This window comes from Lotus japonicus, chromosome 4 (assembly GCF_012489685.1).
Source record: "Lotus japonicus ecotype B-129 chromosome 4, LjGifu_v1.2".
Lineage (NCBI taxonomy): Eukaryota > Viridiplantae > Streptophyta > Magnoliopsida > Fabales > Fabaceae > Lotus > Lotus japonicus.
In genome coordinates this window covers 57811219-57831211 of record NC_080044.1, presented here as the reverse complement: position 1 = coordinate 57831211, position 19993 = coordinate 57811219, and the positions used below count along the sequence as shown (strand labels likewise).

General features: G+C 38.8%; 1 protein-coding gene across 1 annotated transcript; it reads left to right on the top strand.

Annotated features, from left to right (window-relative positions):
• Nucleotides 1-15652: 15652 nt before the first annotated feature.
• Nucleotides 15653-18747, top strand: LOC130715882 (thiosulfate sulfurtransferase 18-like). Its single transcript, XM_057566032.1, has 6 exons — nt 15653-15806; nt 15945-16025; nt 16142-16221; nt 16312-16382; nt 17338-17391; nt 18499-18747. The coding sequence occupies exons 1-6, from the start codon at nt 15784-15786 to the stop codon at nt 18646-18648; spliced, it is 459 nt and encodes a 152-aa protein (XP_057422015.1). The 5' UTR covers nt 15653-15783; the 3' UTR covers nt 18649-18747.
• Nucleotides 18748-19993: the final 1246 nt, after the last annotated feature.

Below are 19993 nucleotides of genomic sequence, written 5' to 3'. Positions count from 1 at the left end.
TGACAAAGGCAAAGCTCCAGAGGAAGCTGAGCCAGAGGAAGATGAACCAGAGGAAGAAGCTGGTCCCTCTAACTCACAAACTCTGAAGAAGAGCAGAATCACTGCAGCTCACCCTAAGGAATTGATTCTGGGCAACAAAGACGAACCAGTCAGAACCAGATCAGCCTTCAGACCCTCTGAAGAGACCTTGCTCAGTCTGAAAGGATTGGTGTACTTAATTGAACCCAAGTCCATAGATGAAGCTCTTCAGGACAAGGATTGGATTCTGGCTATGGAAGAAGAATTGAATCAATTCTCCAAGAACGATGTTTGGAGTTTAGTGAAGAAGCCTGAGAGTGTCCATGTAATTGGAACAAAATGGGTATTCAGAAACAAGCTGAATGAGAAAGGAGATTTAGTCAGAAACAAGGCAAGGCTAGTTGCTCAAGGCTACAGCCAGCAGGAAGGAATAGACTACACTGAAACATTTGCTCCAGTAGCAAGACTGGAGGCAATCAGACTGTTGATCTCTTTTTCAGTGAATCACAACATAGTTCTACATCAGATGGACGTGAAGAGTGCCTTCCTAAATGGTTATATCTCAGAGGAAGTCTATGTTCATCAACCCCCAGGTTTTGAAGATGAGAAGAAACCAGACCATGTGTTCAAATTGAAGAAGTCACTCTATGATCTGAAGCAAGCTCCCAGAGCATGGTATGAGAGACTCAGCTCATTCCTTCTGGAGAATGAGTTTGTAAGGGGTAAAGTAGATACAACTCTTTTTTGCAAGACTTATAAAGATGATATCTTAATTGTGCAAATTTATGTTGATGATATTATATTTGGTTCTGCTAATCAATCTCTATGCAAAGAATTTTCAGAGATGATGCAGGCTGAATTTGAGATGAGTATGATGGGAGAATTAAAGTACTTTCTGGGAATACAAGTTGATCAAACACCAGAAGGAACATATATCCATCAGAGCAAGTACACTAAAGAACTTCTGAAGAAGTTCAATATGCTGGAATCTACAGTGGCCAAGACTCCAATGCATCCTACATGCATTCTGGAGAAAGAAGATAAAAGTGGTAAAGTATGTCAGAAGCTCTATCGTGGCATGATAGGTTCACTTCTATACTTAACTGCATCAAGGCCAGACATACTATTTAGTGTTCATTTATGTGCTCGTTTCCAATCAGATCCAAGGGAAACCCACTTAACTGCTGTTAAGAGGATCCTAAGGTATCTGAAAGGCACCACTAACCGTGGCTTGATGTATAAGAAAACATCAGAGTATAAGCTTTCAGGTTATTGTGATGCTGATTATGCAGGAGATAGAACAGAGAGAAAAAGTACTTCTGGAAATTGTCAATTTCTGGGAAGCAATCTAGTCTCATGGGCAAGCAAGAGGCAATCAACCATTGCACTATCAACTGCAGAGGCAGAATATATCTCAGCAGCAATATGCAGCACTCAGATGCTCTGGATGAAACATCAGCTGGAGGATTATCAGATCCTTGAGAGCAATATCCCAATCTATTGTGATAACACTGCTGCAATCTCATTGAGTAAGAATCCTATCTTGCATTCAAGGGCAAAGCACATTGAGGTAAAGTATCACTTTATTAGAGATTATGTACAGAAGGGCGTACTTCTTCTGAAGTTTGTTGATACTGACCATCAATGGGCAGATATCTTTACAAAGCCCTTAGCAGAGGATAGATTTAATTTTATTCTGAAAAATCTGAACATGGACTTTTGTCCAGAGTGAAGATGAATCAGAACCTCTGACTATGATACTTTTTGATCAGAAGATGTCTAGTCCAGAAGGTAACTCAATCAGAGTGTGTGTACCCATTGGTACTGACTCTGAAGCTGAGACAGCAACACGTGTGTCAGTTTTTCTGATACATAGTTCCTTGTGCCCGTGTGACAGTTTGTCATGATTGCGTGTAGATGTGCTTCTCTCCTGTGTGTGATTTGTGTATTTACTGTTACTATCTATCTTTAATTTTCAACCGTTGATCTTAAATTGCTTTTTGAATCAACAACGGTTATTTGTCAAAACCCACTATACACACACGATCTCCTTCACTTTCGGTTTTTACTCTCTCTCTCTTGCTATTTCAAAACCGCTTATCCTCGATTTCTCTCTCGATCTCTCTTCATCTTTCAACCTTCATCTTCTACCTAAACCTTCAACCGCTTCAAAAATGGTGAGTCAAACCAGAAGAGCTACTGCAGATGCAACCCAGTTCCCTCATATGGTAGTTGGTCTAGCAACAGGTCAAAGGGGTCCTGAGAATCCGACACAAGATCAAGGTCAAGCTCAAGAGCAGATTATTCCAATTGCAGAACGGGGCTGTGCCGTTCACTGTGTATATGCTCCTGAAGAACTTCAAGTCCTGGCAGAATGGAGATTCGACCTCGACAACCTTGCTACAAATGGGTATGATCTTCGTCCTGAAGTCCAAGTTCAAGGTTGGGGAAATTACTTCAACAGGCTTCGAGGACCGGTGTATGATAAACTGATCAAGGAATTCTGGAAGCACGCCGACTGCGATGATACTCAGGTGGTATCTCACATTCTTGGAAGAAAGATCATCATCACAGAGAAGTCTTTCGTGAACTTGCTGGGTGCAGAAACTGCTTTTGGGTATCGTTTCCAATTCACTGAATCGAAGCTGAAACCCAAGACGAAGGATGAGACCAACAAGGCCCTGTACACCAATTACAAACCGGGCAAGCGAATTACAAAGTGATGGACCTTCATCCCAAGCTCAGGATCTGGCACAAGATTTTGCTCCACTGCATAAACCAGAGACCAAAGGGCAGTTCCCCAGATTACATCAACTTCAACCAGAAGGCGATGTTGTTCTTCATCCAAGACAAGAAGAAGATCTGCCTTCCCTACTTCCTGTTCTCCTACTTGAAGGAGTGTATCCGGAAGTCTCGTACCACTGCCTCCATCAAGTCAGCAATCAAGTATATTCCCTTCGGGAGACTGTTGTCTGATCTCTTCATTGAGAGTGGCCTCATTCAAGATCTGATAAATGCTGGATGCACAGAGGATCTGACCACCATTGTCAGTGATGTCTTCACTGCAAATTCTCTGAAGAAAATGGGCCTAGTCAAGAAGAAGATTGCTCCTGCCCATGAAGACACTTCTTCTGAGATCAGAAGTAGAAGGGTGCCTCTAAATGACTACCCTCTGTGGACACATGCTGACAATCCTGAAGCCATTAGGTGCTATGTTGAAGACCTAAGGGCTCAAGGCTTTGAAATTGATCTCGATGAATTTTTCAGCAGACTGCCGCCAGCTCCAGAGTTTCCTTCTCCTATCAAGAAGAAAGCTCAGAGGAAGATGATCCTAGAAGAATCTTCTAAGGAATCAGATGTCCCTCTGATCAAAAAGAAGAAGGCTGGTCAATCCAAGAGAAAGCATGATGAAACCAGCAAGCCTGATGATGGTGATGATGGTGATGATGGTGATAATGAGGATGGTCCTCCTAAGAAGAAGAAGAAGCAGGTCAGAATTGTGGTGAAGCCTACTCGGGTGGAACCTGCTGCTGAAGTGATCAGACGAATTGAACCTCCTGCCAGAGTGACAAGATCATCAGCACATTCAAGTAAGTCTGCAATTGCTTCTGATGATGATTTGAATTTATTTGATGCACTCCCCATATCTGCCATGCTCAAACACTCTTCAAATCCCCTCACTCCTATTCCTGAGTCCCAACCACCTGCACAAACCACCTCTCCACCACATTCCCCAAGGTCTTCATTTTTTCAACCTTCCTCTACTGAAGCACCTCTCTGGAATTTGCTCCAGAACCAACCCTCTAGGTCAGAAGAACCAACCTCTCCCATTACCATCCCGTACAACCCATTAACTTCTGAACCCATCATTCATGAGCAACCAGAGCCTACCCAAACAGAACCTGGACCCAGAACCTCTGATCACTCTGTCCCAAGAGCATCAGAACGTCTGGCTCTCAGAACCACGGATACAGACTCTTCCACAGCCCTTACACCTGTATCCTTCCCAACCAATGTTGCTGACTCTTCTCCCTCCAATAACTCTGAATCCATTAGAAAATTCATGGAGGTCAGAAAAGAAAAGGTGTCTACCTTAGAAGAGTATTATCTCACTTGTCCAAGCCCTAGGAGATATCCTGGCCCTAGACCTGAACGTCTAGTTGACCCAGATGAACCTATCTTGGCCAATCCTTTACATGAGGCAGACCCTTTGGCTCCACAAGCTCACCCTGCCCCTGACCAACAAGAGCCTATTCAACCAGAACCTGAACCAGAACAATCTGTGTCTAACCAATCCTCGGTTAGATCACCCCATCCTCTGGTTGAAACTTCAGAACCTCACCTTGGAACCTCTGAACCAAATGCTCAAATGTTTAACATTGGTTCTCCACAAGGTGCCTCTGAAGCTCACAGCAGCAATCACCCAGCCTCTCCTGAAACCAACCTCTCCATAATTCCTTACACTCACCTCCGACCCACATCTCTCTCTGAGTGCATCAATATTTTCTATCATGAAGCCTCTTTGATGCTACGCAATGTGCAAGGTCAGACTGACCTAAGCGAGAATGCTGAACATGTGGCTGAAGAGTGGAACAATCTGGGCACTTGGCTAGTGGCTCAAGTTCCAGTTATGATGCAGCTCCTGCATGCAGAAGGAAGTCAGAGGATCGAGGCTGCAAAGCAAAGGTTTGCTAGAAGGGTGGCTCTTCATGAACAAGAACAGAGACATAAGCTACTTGAAGCTATTGAAGAGGCTAAGAGAAAGAAAGAACAAGCAGAAGAAGCTGCACGTCAAGCAGCAGCTCAAGCTGAACAAGCCAGATTAGAGGCAGAACGACTTGAAGCTGAGGCTGAAGCCCTTAGTTGCCAAGCACTTGCACCAGTAGTGTTTACTCCTGCTGCTTCTGCTTCCATTCCAGCTCCTCAAGCTGCTCAGAATGTTCCTTCCAGTTCTACTCAGTCACGCTCGTCCAGACTCGACTTCATGGAACAGCGTCTTGACACTCATGAATCCATGCTACTTGAAATGAAGCACATGATGATGGAACTTCTGCGTCGATCTGATAAACCCTAGTTTTAGGATCTCTTCGCTTTTCTTTTTCTTTAACTTTGTTTTATTTTGTTAACTTGCACCTCCTCAACGAAGGCAAGAAATTCCCTCAGGTCTCTCTTCAACTCTGGACGCAGGTCCTCTTCCAGCAGTGTCTGTGTTAGCTCTGAGATGGTCCTAGTACCCTCTGGATGCCTGATGTTCAGGAACAAGTCCTCCTCAAAGGTAGTGCTACGTTGTATGATGCCATTTTTTTTCTTTACTGAAAATTGTTCGAGTTGTGAAGCTTACCTTTCTCTCCAACGCTTTATATAGGCTTCACTTTCTCTCTGAAAGTTAATGCTCCTACAGTTTCTCGAGGTTAAGTTCTTGGTAACTGACCCTCCTCTTTACTCCCTTGGCCGGTGGTAAACGTTCTTATCTTGCATTAACTCTTCTATTTATTTCGCCTAACTCTGATTCTTGCATCGTTTTCATTTTCTTTAAACTTAGACCTTCTCTAAGGGGGAGTACCTTGTACTTCAAGCTAAGTTTTTCACACCCTAAGCTTTTTGCTTATGACAAAAAGGGGGAGTAAACCCAGTTTTTGATGTGTAAGATGTGTTAGTGTGATTTATTTTTCTTTTGGAGAATTTAAGAGTTCCACCTTTATGACCATAGATGTGTCACTGGGCAAATACAAGGAATACATTTCACTTCTTCTGAAGTGATTCTAATTTGACTCTGATACCCAAGACTCTGATACCTTGTCCGTGACTCTGATTACTTATGCGCTCTGATTACTCTATTTTCATCTATGTCATAAGTTTTTCACTCTGAACTCTTATATCTTTTAGCTCAGAATCTAGACTTTACTAACGTTTTCATCAAGTATTAGATTCAGGGGGAGCTAAGCTCAGAATCAAGCAGTGACTTGAATTCAGAATGAGCAAGATAAACTATTCACATCAGGATAAGTCTTATTCTATACCTCTAAACTCTGAGTGAATTTAGTTTAATGTGTAAGAATTGTTCATCAAAAATCTTAGTTTTGTCATCATCAAAAAGGGGGAGATTGTAAGATCAAGTTTTGATCTAGTAGTACAACTCTATGTTTTGATGATTACAAGTTAACCTTTTGATATGAACAATTGTGGTACTCTAACGTGTTTTTCTGAGTGTGCTATTTACAGGCTCTGACCTCAACTCAATCTCACACAAATCAGAAGCACTGTGTTAAAGAGCGACCCAAGCAATGCTTTCGCATTCACCATGTTCAGTATGAACAGTGGAAAAGCTTCAGAAGTTCTGAAGTTATACAAACTCTGATGTGGACTCAGTCACTAGAAGTTCTGAAGATCCAAAAAGTCTGATAACCAAGAAACACTGAAGGCTCAGATATTCTGATGGTGTAGAAGACTCTGAAGATCCAGAAGCTGATTAGTGCAGTTCTGATGTCCAGAAGCAAGATACTCTAAAGACCATGTACTTCCCTCTGAGTTCAGAATCAGAAGAAACAATGGTCAGAGGATCTGGGCTTTCCCTCTGACTCTGATCAACCGGCTTCACAAGTTCCAATATGAAGCATTCCCCTGATCAGAAGTCTCCTAGGTTTAAAGGTCAAGTCGCTATCCAAGTACAAAAGCAACTTTAGCAGGTAAAGGATCAGGCAATATGGTACCAGAGGGAACAAAGCATTCATACAAGGATTTAGCTTTAGACACAGAAGGCTCATTTCTAATTGGTTTAGAGTAGCCAATGCCATGCATTCCATTTCTGCTTACGCCATAGATCATTGAAGCCATTAAGCTTCTATCCACGCTTTTAGCTAGGAATCTTTGAAAAGACTTTTCATACTTAGACTCATTTCTACAATCAGAGGCATCACAGACAACAATTTCTTCTAACTTAGCAATCTGGTTCTTAAGCACAGAGTTAGAATTGATCAAAGCATGATTATCATTTTTCAAATCAGAAATAATTTTCTCATGTTCAGAAGGAGTCTTGGAAACAGCAGATAAGTCCTTTTTCAGCTTCTTATGCTTAGACAATAAGGAGTTATATTTATCCATGATATCAGACAAAGCATGTTTCAGTTCAGAGGTAGAGAAAGAAGCGAATACCTCATTTTCATCGTCTGAGTTAGGATCTCCTTCTGATTCTGAGTCAGAGTCAACAGCTCCCTTTGACTCTGCTTCCTTGTCTTTGACAATAGCCATGAGTCCTTGGACTTCACCATCAGAGTCAACATCCTCTGACTCTGATTCATCAAATGTCACCATCAGACTCTTCTTTGTCTTGAAGTGCTTCTTTGGCTTCTTGTCCTTCTTCAACTTTGGACAGTCACTTTTGTAGTGCCCTGATTCTTTGCACTCAAAGCATGTGACTTCCTTAAGTGAGGACTTCTTCTGACCTGAGGATTCAGACTTTCCTTTTGCCTTTCCAGAGCCTTTGTATTTGCTCTGCCTGTGCTTCCAGATGCGATTGAGTCTCTTGGAGATCAGAGTCAGCTCATCTTCATCAGAATCTTCTGATGCTTCTTCAGATTCCTCTTCTTCAGCTTGAAGAGCTTTTGACTTCTCAGCCTTAGCCTTTTCAGATTTAGATTTCAAGGCTATGGACTTTTTCCTCAGATCTTGCATCTCTGAGCGCTTCAGCTCATGGCATTTCAAAATGCTGATGAGTTCTTCTAAACTCATATTCTGAACATCTCTCGTGAGCTCTATTGAAGTCACTAAAGGCATCCAACTTTCAGGAAGACACCTGATGACCCTTATGACATGATCTTTTGTTGTGTAGCTCTTGTTGAGAGGTCGTATGCCAGCTACAAGCAACTGAAATCTGGAGAACATTTCTTCAATGGACTCATTTGGCTCCATGATGAAGGATTCATACTTTTGGATCAAAGACAATGCCTTTGATTCTTTGACTTTCTTGTTTCCTTCATGAGACATCTTCAGAGATTCGAAAATGCCTTTCGCAAACTCACGATCTGTAATCTTCTGGTACTCTTCATAGGAAATAGCACTTAGAAGAATTGCTCTTGCTTTGTGATGTTGTGAGTACAGCTTCTTTTGATCTGCAGTCATCTCTGACCTTGGGATCTTCTTGCCATCTGCATCAACTGGACGCTCGTAGCCATCCACAATAATATCCCAGAGATCTGCATCGAAACCCAGAAAGAAACTTTCCAGTCTATCTTTCCAATATTCGAACCTTTGACCGTCGAACATAGGAGGCTTTGCATTGTAACCATCTCTTTGAGTTTCACTGGTGGTGGCAGCCATTGTTTTTCACACCGGCCCGGATCACTGAACACAGTTAGGTGTGGTAGTCAGAACTTGCGCTCTGATACCAATTGAAGGTATGAAAAACGGTAGAAAGGGGGGGTTTGAATAACGTTTTCAGTATAAAACTTCCACCTTAAAGATTTTGACAAATCTTTCGAGAACTTAAGTGCTAAAGATAAGAGATAGAGAAGCACACAAGGATTTTATCCTGGTTCACTTGATGAATCACTCAAGCTACTCCAGTCCACCCGTTAAGGTGATTTCTTCCTTCTTAGAATGAAGGCAATCCACTAATCAGGTAAGAGTTACAATTGCACTTGAAACCTACAAGTGACTAACAATTACACTGACTTAGCTCACACTAAGATTCACTCTCTTAGTCTTCTCTAGGATCCGATCAACCTTGATCTCCTAAAGGAACTAAACAAACTGTTTATCAAAGAATTGTTTACAAGAGATTTGCTTCTAAAAAGCTAATAGTAAACTCAATGAATTTCAGATGAAAGAAAGCTTAGAAGAATTTGAATATGTCTTGCGCGTATGTGAATGCTTCTAGCCGCTTCTTTCAGTCTTCAGCCTCTTTATATACTCCAAGGATTAGGGTTGAGCGTTGCATGGAAAATGCTATCGTTGGAGGGCAGTTCTGGAAAATCCAGCTTCTGTTATGTCTGAGACTGTTAGGTAGGTCGTCAGGAAGGTACAGTTGCTTTTGTACTTGGATAGCGACTTGACCTTTAAACCTAGGAGACTTCTGATCAGGGGAATGCTTCATATTGGAACTTGTGAAGCCGGTTGATCAGAGTCAGAGGGAAAGCCCAGATCCTCTGACCATTGTTTCTTCTGATTCTGAACTCAGAGGGAAGTACATGGTCTTCAGAGTATCTTGCTTCTGGACATCAGAACTTCACTAATCAGCTTCTGGATCTTCAGAGTCTTCTACACCATCAGAATATCTGAGCCTTCAGTGTTTCTTGGTTATCAGACTTTCTGGATCTTCAGAACTTCTAGTGACTGAGTCCACATCAGAGTTTGTATAACTTCAGAACTTCTGAAGCTTTTCCACTGTTCATACTGAACATGGTGAATGCGAAAGCGTTGCTTGGGTCGCTCTTTAACACAGTGCTTCTGATTTGTGTGAGATTGAGTTGAGGTCAGAGCCTGTAAATAGCACACTCAGAAAAACACGTTAGAGTACCACAATTGTTCATATCAAAAGGTTAACTTGTAATCATCAAAACATAGAGTTGTACTACTAGATCAAAACTTGATCTTACAATAGAGAGGGAAGGTAATACCCAAAGTGTGAGGAGAGTGATGTGAATGTTTAGAGAGAGAAGCTCTAACCGCTTAGAGAGAGAAAATATAACTGAATTTCAATGCTATTATTTCTCAAATGAGCTAAGAGTCCCTTACAATTGGTATTCCCCTCCTGTTTTATAGAGGTAGAGTTGGGCCTTGGCGCCTTTATCCTATCCAAATGGGCCAGTTGGGCCTCGGGAAGGGCGACCCAAGGTCACGGCGCGTCCCCCGCCTAAGGTCAGGTTCCCTAGGCGAGGGACCCCGGGGTCCCGCCCAGTCCATTATGCAAAAGGTTGGTCCCAATTTCACAATATGATGTGGTGGTGACAAATAGAATCCACGACGATAGGCTTGTATTTGTCTGAGTTGGCTGGGTTAGGAGGTGAGAAAATAACAACTGTTATGTGGGGGCCTATTAGACAAAGTCAATCGCGGCAAGAAAAGGACCATGTCAAGAGTGATATTGAGGTTGATGGTGGGCTTTCATGTTCATTTGACTCGATTCCTATCGCTTTGACAAAGAATCGGCGAAAGATTAAGTCTATAAATGAGATGCCAAAATGACCTTGGGTAGACCACGAAAGGGGAAGGATGCGTACAAAGATGCAGGATGTTGTGGATGCTACTAAGCCAAAATGACCAAGGGGGTGACCAAGGAAGGACCAGGGTGTGAATATCACAAATAAGCATGGTGACAGTTCTAGGGCAACGCAAGAGCTCTTTCCTGTGGATGTTCATACTTCTTTTGGGGTTGAAACTCGAGCACGAAGGGTGTTTTTAGCAGGCCAGCAAGTTAGAATGGTTTTTGAGTGTCCTGATGAGTTGGTTATACAAAGTTTGGTCCGCTAGATTCAGAGTCGAAGGTCGCATTAGGAGGGTGAGGGAGGTGTAGTAGGTGGTTTTTTTTGGGAGCAATTTGCGGCTGGAGATTTTTGGGGGCGGTGGCTGATTTAATAGGAGGATAGTCTCATGGTAGATTGGAAATTGGGCTTCGTTCTCACAGTACAGTGAGCTATTTTATTTTGCAAAAGGAGTTGGTGGAAAAGTGTGATGGTTGGTATCTTCTGGTTTGGCTTTTGGAGGCTTGGTATATGTATTGGTTTTTAGCTGAGGCTGTGAATATAGGGTGTGAAGGGAGGGGTTGGTAGCAAGGCAATATCAATTTAATTAGGCATGGGGAGATGACGAGGGATGGCAATTTGTCTATTGGTGGATGTGGGTGAAGTTTGCTGCCATGACAATGCTTTTCTCCTGGGGTTATGGGGAGGGGTAGTAGGGATGTGTTCTTTTTATTGTCTATGATATTTCACTTGTTTTCTTTGTTGGTGTAAGTTTGCTGCTATAATTTAGTAGTATGAGGGATTTTATTGGTTACTACGAGTGTACAAGGGACGGGTTGGGGTGGGTTTTGGTTAACCCTAATCCAGACCTAAATATTGACCGGACCAATTCTTAAACCATAATCCGTCCTTAGAACCGAAGCAACCCGAAAATGTGCGAGTCCAATTTAGGGTGAGTCTATGTAGGACAGGGTCAGGTTGGCCCGATGGACAATAAATCTAAGACTATTTGATACAGTTGGGGATAGTCACGACGACGACCCATGGGGCAAGGTCGAGGGGAAACACCAAGGAGATCTTGGACACCACATCTTAACCCAAAACCTTAAGGCATTAGGTTTATGGGTCCATCTCCTTATAAACTCTCCCTCTTACCTTGACTTCTCCGATGTGAGACTTGACTCTAACACCTGATTCCAACAGATAGTAAAATTTAAAAATAATAACATACCAAAAAAGTTATAAGTGAGAACTTGTTTTTAGAAGAAAGGACTAGAAATGATCGAATTCTTGCATAATCTATTGCACTTGAGAGGTTTACATTTTGTTTGATCTATATGCACGTGTCACTCATTTTGTTTGATCTATCTTCACCTGTCTCACATTTTCATAATGCACATGCATGATTTTCTCTTGTTAGAGCATGAAAGTGTCCATCTTTTGACCAACGTTTATTTAATTCATAAGATAGATGTTAAACATTTATATCTCAACCACATGCTAAGATAAATTTGAGCACCATCTATCACATTTTGACCATTATAACAAATTAAAATTTTATAAAATATATATGTGAGACTGGTCGGGTGGCCCGAGTGGCAACCCGAACCCGACCTGAAGCTGGATAACTCAATGATCATCCCGAACCCGGTATCTTTTAATGATCAGGTTGTGTTCAACTCGGCCATAAAGACTTGGGTCGGGACGGGTTGGCGGGTAGGGTCGGGTCTTTACACCCCTATCTGTTATGTATGTAGCAAGCAATATTCATGGCTTCACCCCAAAACTGAAAATGAATCTTTTTAGCATGTAGCATGACTCTGGCTGATTCCTGCAGAGTTCGGTTCTTTCTCTCAACAACTCCATTTTATTGAGGTGTGATGGATGTAGAGAACTCATGACTTATTCCTTCTGATCCACATAACTCAGAGAACTTAGAGTTCTCAAACTCCTTCCTATGATCACTCCTGATTCTCACAATGACACTGCTCTTTTCATTTTGAAGTTTCAAGTAGAGGTTTTTGAATATTTAAAATGTCTCTGACTTTCTCTAATGAAGTCCACCCAAGTATACCTGGAAAAATCATCAACACGCACAAATACATACCTTTTTTCCTCCCAGACTTTCAACCTGCATAGGGTCCATGAGATCCATGTGCAATAGTTCAAGGACCTTTGTTGTAGTCTGATGCTGGAGCATCTTGTGATACATTTTGGTTTGTTTGCCTATCTAGCACTCTCCACACATTCTTTCTTCACCTAGCTTCAACTTAGGTAGACCTCTGATTGCTTCTTCAGTGATGATCTTCTACATGCTCTTGAGGTTAAGATGACCCAGTTTTTGATGCCACAGATTTATCTCATCTTCTTTTATCAATAAACACCTTGAAAAATGAGATTTCTCCTGTGAGCTCCACATGTAGCAGTTATCCTTGGATCTGACTCCTCTCGATACAATCACCTTTAGTAACAACACATTTTGTCTTGCTAAACTTCACATCAAGTCCTTTATCACAGAGTTGGCTTATGCTGATAAGGTTGGTTGTTAGCCCTTTCACAAGTAACACATAAGTTAGATCAAGGAATCCAGAACCTACAAGTCTTCCAATTCCTTTGATCTTTCCTTTGGCTCCATCTCCAAAAGTGACAAAACTGCTAGAGTGTCCTCTGATATTTTCCAAATAGCTATTGTCTCATGTCATGTGTCTTGAACAACTACTATCAAAATACCAATCTTTCCTTGATGAGGCTCTAAAAGAAGTGTGAGCAATCAGACTTGAGACTTCACCTTTGGGTTTCCATTTCCTTTTCACTTGAGTGTTCTCAAGGTTCTTAGGCTGACTTAATACCTGAGGATAACCATACAGCTTGAAACGGTACGGCCTTATATGACCATTTCTTCCACAATAATGACATCTCCAGGGCACTTCTCACACTTTTGTACTGAGAAGTCACATGTCGAGGCACATGCTGAGACATCTGACCAGACAATAGGTTGTTGATTGATTTCTTGAATTCAGATTGCTTTACAACAACCACAAATTCCTTTGGAGTCTTTTGACCCTCCTTGTTTGCAGTCATGTAATTAAAACGAATACCCTTCAAGCTTCTCCCTTATTTTCTTGTTTCCTTGAGAATCTCATCAAACATATCTGAGCCATTGTTCAGCATCCTAAGGGATTTGTGTGTGGTTTCAAGCTTGTTTTTCAAAGAAGCAACTTCCTCCTGCAATTCTTCATTAACACCCATTAATTTTACCTTTTCTAAAATATCAATGTCTTCAAGCTTTGATTTCCAGTCATCAAGTTCTTCTTTCAGTTTGCTGCTGATCACATACAACTTCTCCTTTTGAGTAGTTAGTTGTTCTATTTCACTTTCTTACTCTTTCACACGTTTACATGCTTCCTTCCACTTACTATGCAGTAACTTGTAGGTTTCAGCCAGCTCTTCATCAGTTATGTCCTCATTATTGGAGTCAGGTTCATCAATTATTCCAGAGAATGTAGTAACTATGTTTGCAAAGACCTCATCTTCCTCATCTGTGTCTTCATCTGACTAGGTTGCCATCATGCCTTTCTCAGTGGTCGCGATAGAACTTCCTTCAGTTTGTTCCTTGGTAGGATGCTTCCATCCTTTTAAACTTTGCTAAATTATAAATTCTGAAAATCTAAAATGAATTCAAAAGCCAAAACTTTATCTCTTAATTACCTTATGATTTCAGTACACTCACACCCCCTCCAAAGTAAGTATTTGCAATACATCTCTCACAAATACGTTGAAACAATAGTATACTAGAAAGAAAGAAAGAAAAATACTAATACAAGTTTAAAGTGTTTCCGACTAGTGCATCATGTAACAAAAAACTTTGGTCAATATATAGTGTAAGCGTCACTCTTCCTACACCATCTTAGGAACTGTGAGACTTCTCCAAAAGTTTCCTCACCTTGCCTTTGCTTTTGTCATATTGGGTGATGTGGGAGTTGTTCCACCATTATAATCTACCCCAAAAATCTCCTCCTTAATTGTAATGGGTGCATCTCACTTTTATTGTCAACGCCAAAAATCATAGCTTTCATTTTTCACACCCACACTGACAATCATAGTTCAAAAGAATAACCACACACTACCATAAAGAGTATATTGTACTCGAAATTAAACCATCACAAGATGTTCTACATTTCAAAACGATGCTAAAAAATAGTTGTGTAACGTCCATGTTTGCTTTCTGCTTCAGTTCTGTAGCCATCGATATAACCTTACAGCACACATTGCATCATGCATGTGCGCTAATATCATCACTTACCTTGCATCAATTATGACCAATGTTTTGTGCTACCTAGACAATTTTTTTCTTCACATGTTTGAACTTTATTTTAAATACCTAGTGCAATCTTGACTGTATCATCACATCCATGAGTTGTACTTGTCACAAGACAAAATTGATTCTTGCATCAAATTTTTCTATCAAGACACTTGAAAAACTTGAAATTGTAGTTTCGTGTATGCAAATTACTGTGGACCGTGCACTAGGTAGACAAACTCCTAGGAAGAAATGCGAGTCAAAATGGACAGCTTAAGAATCGTTTTCCAAATAAGACTTTCACATAATTGTACTTCTTTTGTGGTGTGGAAGATCACGTCATGATGCAATCACATAGCCTACTAAGAATGTGCTCCATTTCAGCATGAGTTATCAACAAGTTGTCACAATGGTCGAACATACAACCTGCTACCACAATTTAGGAGTAAACATATCATAGAAAAATATAATAGGAACGCAATCTCAACACTTTAAAATATTAACTTTAAACCCGACAAAAACCATGGATGTTGTTCGATCGACAATCAAAGAATTGCACTATGTGACACTCTTACAACACAAAAAATTGTCTATCAACCATCTCATGACCTCAGTACACTTACAATTCCCAAGACAAATATTTGAATTACATCTTGCAACACTCTAGAACAAGAATATTAGAGTGAAAAAAAAATGAAAGCTTAAAATATTTCATGAAAAAATGAACTTGGACCAATATATAGCATTAGATTCACTCTTCTCACAATCTTTGTTTTTGGGTACAGGTGCCTCCTATTCTAACTGGGAACGTCATAAATAATTCTCCCAACGTGTTTCTTTCCTCATATGAATATATGATTTAAATCAATTAAGAAATTTACAGATTATCAATTAACTAATTTTTTTATAAAAATCCGTACAATTATGGTAGAATATGTTATGTCACAAGCTCATTTGGTGCGGGACGTTACCGGAATCCGACACAATTTGCAACCAATCTGACATTCTGACTCATCAAGCAACTTATAGTGCTTTTCATAATTCTCTGGAACCAGTATTACATCTCATATTTTCTCTCTCTTATTTTTTCTTTTCTTCTTATCTCTCTCACCATTCCACCTCTTCACCTCAAAAGAGAGGTGTGGATGAAACATTACTTATCAAGATAGTAGTCACTAGTTTCCACAAAATTCAACTTTATATAGCTTTGTCAGTGTACACCAAAACTTCAGCCCCAACATAACCAAACTTCAAAGCACATAAATCCTCTGCGGCCTTATCTTCCTCATGGGTTCTCTCGGAATTGAAAGGTTTTCAGTAACCATTACTCTGTTTTTATGCAACTTTTTTTTAGGCTTAATTAGCTGACATAGGCTCTGTTCCCTTGTGATCATGGGTTAGTGTTTTAATTTCATCTTCTTCTTGTTCTTATATGTTATCTATTGTAGCTCCAAACCGGAGGTTGTTACCATTGATGTGGTTGCTGCCAAGGGTCTGATCCAGACCACCCATGTTTATCTGGATGTCAGGTGGGATCTTGATCAGGGTCTCGTTGAATTTTCTGTGTTTTTCAGTTGAATTATGTTTTTTTATGTTATGAGAAAAAAGAGCCTTAATGTTTTGCTATATAATTGAAAATATATAGGACGGTGGAAGAGTTTGAGAAAGGACATGTGGATACAGTGAAGATTATTAACATTCCTTACATGTTCAATACACCGGAAGGTAAGCAATTTTTAATCTTCATTACTACTACGCTAGCTAGCTAGTAAATTCTATTGTTAGAATGTAAAATACGGTGATTTTGGAGAACAGGCAGGGTGAAGAACCAAGAGTTTCGGAAGGAGCTTTTATCTGCTTGCAAGAAAGAAGATCACGTCATCGTGGTAACTTCCTATTCTCCAATTTTTTATGAATTTGTGTTATGATTTTAGAAGCTCATTAAAAAAATGAGTTAAAGCTCGACTCAACTCACTTTTCTTCGGGCTCATCGTGGTGAGTTAGTTCAGGTGACTCAAGTTTACTCACTTTGATTGGCCTAGCTAACACACATATCTCATAAAGGGATAATTATATCTGTACACCTCATTTTTGAGGTGTTGAGAGGTGGAAGAAGAGAGATAGGAAGAAAGGAGAGAGAAAGTAAAGATGTGATATGTGATTTAATTGATAAAAAAGAGGGAAATAAATAGAATAGAGATGGAAAAGAAGTGGAGAGTTGTGTATATATCATAACTCCTCATAAAGTTTTACAAATTTTTTCACTTGAAGTTGTCTAAATCATTACTCTTTTCTTATCACATACCACATCATATTTTTCACTCATCTTTTTTTATATTCCTATTTTTTATGTTGGAAGTGGAACTGGATGTGAAAGTCAATTTCAGATTTTGTTTGGGTTAAGTCTTTATTTGGTGGGGCTCACAGCCAAAGTGGTGAAGTAAGCATAATTAATTCCCCAAATTACCCCAAATTAATATTAAAAACGGGCAAATACCGTGTATCATGTTAAAAACCAATTCAAAATTATATTTTTAGTTGTTGTAAAATGGAAGAGTTATTATTATATGTTATATAAAATATTCCCCTTAAGGGTTCAAATATATTTGTAAGAAAACTATTTTGATCGGTAAACTCAAATTTTCCTAATCCATGGTAAATAAAGCCTAAAAAGTGTGTTGAAAAAACTATGTTAAATATGCATTGATATTAATTTTCATTAAATTTTTTGCTTTGTAAATTATAACACTATTACTTCATAGACTTGTACTTGCTGGGGAAAAGCTAAACTAATTTTAACAGCCAAAATTTCTCACTTCTTGTATGAAATCTGTGTATCAGGGTTGCCAAAGTGGAGTGAGATCTCTGTACGCAACTGCTGATCTTCTGGCTGAAGTGAGTAAATTCTCGTACCAACTTTAGTATATTCTTGAAGTTCTAAAATTAATTTGGCTTCATATTAGCATTTAATTTTTTTTTTTTGCTACAATTAGCATTTTTAATTTGTATATATACCTGAGTTCAAAAAAAATTGTGTATATATACCTAATTTGGACCGGTGTGATTTTAATCCACCTAATTTTGTTTGTGTCAATTGAGTCCTCGTACTTTTAAAATATAAAGCAGCTCCCTTTGTCATTTCTCATACATTGAAAATCTTCAAATATTTATTTTTCATCCAAATATTTTATTTAGGATTTATGAAGAATTAAGAATAATAAAAATTTAAAAGTCCTAAATTCTGAAATAGAAAATCTAATAAACTTTGAAGGATTTTATAAGACGTGATATACGGTTCAAAGAAGAAAAAGTTGAGGATTTTAATTTGACTTTAGGTGAAATTTGATATTTTAGTTGGTGTGGTTTGAGTGGAATGTGTAGAACCTTTTAATCAAATCAAAATTTCACTTAGAGAATTTGATTTTTAAAGTTTTTAAGTAATAAAATTGATTGAGAACTTAATTTATAAATTATAAATTGGAGGGACTAAATTTGCAAAAATAGTTATAAAGCCACATATCAACTATATAGTAGAGAGAGCTGAATAGTTTCATCAAGGGTCAAATATGTATGTTTTTGGTCCCTAAAATAGTGAGTTATTGATTTTATTATCGATTTTAGTCTCGTTTATAATGATCAAGTTTTAGTCTCTCTATCAATTTTGTGGTGGTTTAAACTGTCATTAATGCATAAAAGTCATCACAAAATGTGTTAGTGGTGGTTTAATGCACAAAAACCGCCACAAAATGAATAGCAAAATGGATAAAGGGATCAAAACCTACCTGATGATTTTCATAAATATGGGTCTCAAATCAATAAAAAAATTAAAGGGAAGCAAAATTAATATTTTGCTATTTTAGAGGGATAAAAACATATTTAACCCTTTCATCAATCATCACTTGAACATACTAGCTTTGTTTCTTTATTTTTCTATATTCACGTGCTGCTTGCCAATCAATTGATGAGAGGAACAACTTTTATTGATTTGATGTGAATTGGCAGGGCTTTAAGGATGTGAGCAACATGGGAGGTGGTTATGTGGACTGGCTTAAAAATGAATTTCCAGTGAAGGCATCTTTAGCAAAAACGGAGTATGAATTTCCAGTGAAGGTGGAGGCATCTTTAGCAAAACCGAGCCTTGATCAGTTATAAATTAACATGCATGATCGTTCCTCTATGTATTTCTGACTGATTTCCATGGATATTAACCATATTATATTATATCATATCATTTCATATTGGGTTAAACAATTATCTAGTTATTAACCAAAAAAAAAAAACAATTATCTAGTTCTAACTTGTACACTCTCAAATCTGAAATAGTCACCTAAAAAACATTACACGGTTCGCTGAAAAAAAAATGTCATAGTTTTTCGTCTGTGAAATTTTTTATTTTATTTAAAATAAAATTTATGTTGCAAATTTTTACGCACCTACTAGTTTAGATAGACTCTTCCACGTAGACTTTTCACATTTATTTTAATCTCTAACAAATAATTTCTTCAAATTTAGTGTACTCATTCTCCCTTTTATTCTTTTCCTCCTATAACAAAAAAAAAAAAACTCCCTTTTCTTCATATTCCTCCTTCTACCCGCCACATTTTCTCCTCATCATTGTTTCTGCAGACAACCTATCCCACAGACATCTATTAGAAGTCTCATATTGGCTAGTGATATGACATAGATAGTCTTTAAGGAGAGAGCAGTCCCTCAACTCTTAAACTAACTTTTGGGTTGAATTATGCCTTCAAGTTCTAATATGGTATCAGACTTTATCTTAGATTCGACGGTTGGTGGAGACTTAGAAGTCTCAAGTTGGGTAGAAATATGACATATATAAATTTTATAAGAGTAAATAAACCTCCAAGGCATACTTTTTTGACATCCACGACATACTTAATAATGTTAATTTTAAAAATATTTTTATAAATTATTTATGCTTAAATATGTTGGAGGTCCCTCTAAAATAAGGGTCATTTGGTTAAGACCCCTACAAATGTTTTTGGGTGGAATAAGTCCCTAATGTGAAAATAATATATAGTGATAAGCCCCTACCGTGAGGTTCCGTTTCATTTTTGATGATCCTGCAAACGATGTGATGTGGATTATATTTTGTGAAAATTATTAGGGTGTCATGTAAGTAAATTAGGGTTGAAAAAAAAATATAAAAACCCAAAGTAAAAAACCAAGTAAAATCCCCAAACGTACTTGTTTTTATTTTATTTTTATTTTTTCAACCTTAATTTACTTACGTGACACCCTCTTTAATTGAATAATTTTCACAAAATATAATCCACGTCAGCTAAAATCCCCAAACGTACTTGAGTTTTTTACTTTGGGTTTTTATTTTACTTTTATTTTTTCAACCTTAATTTACTTACGTGACATCCTCTTTAATTGAATAACTTTCACAAAATATAATCGACGTCAGCCCCGTTTGGAGAATCATCCGAAATTAAACAAAACCTCACGACAGGGGCTTATCACTATATATTTT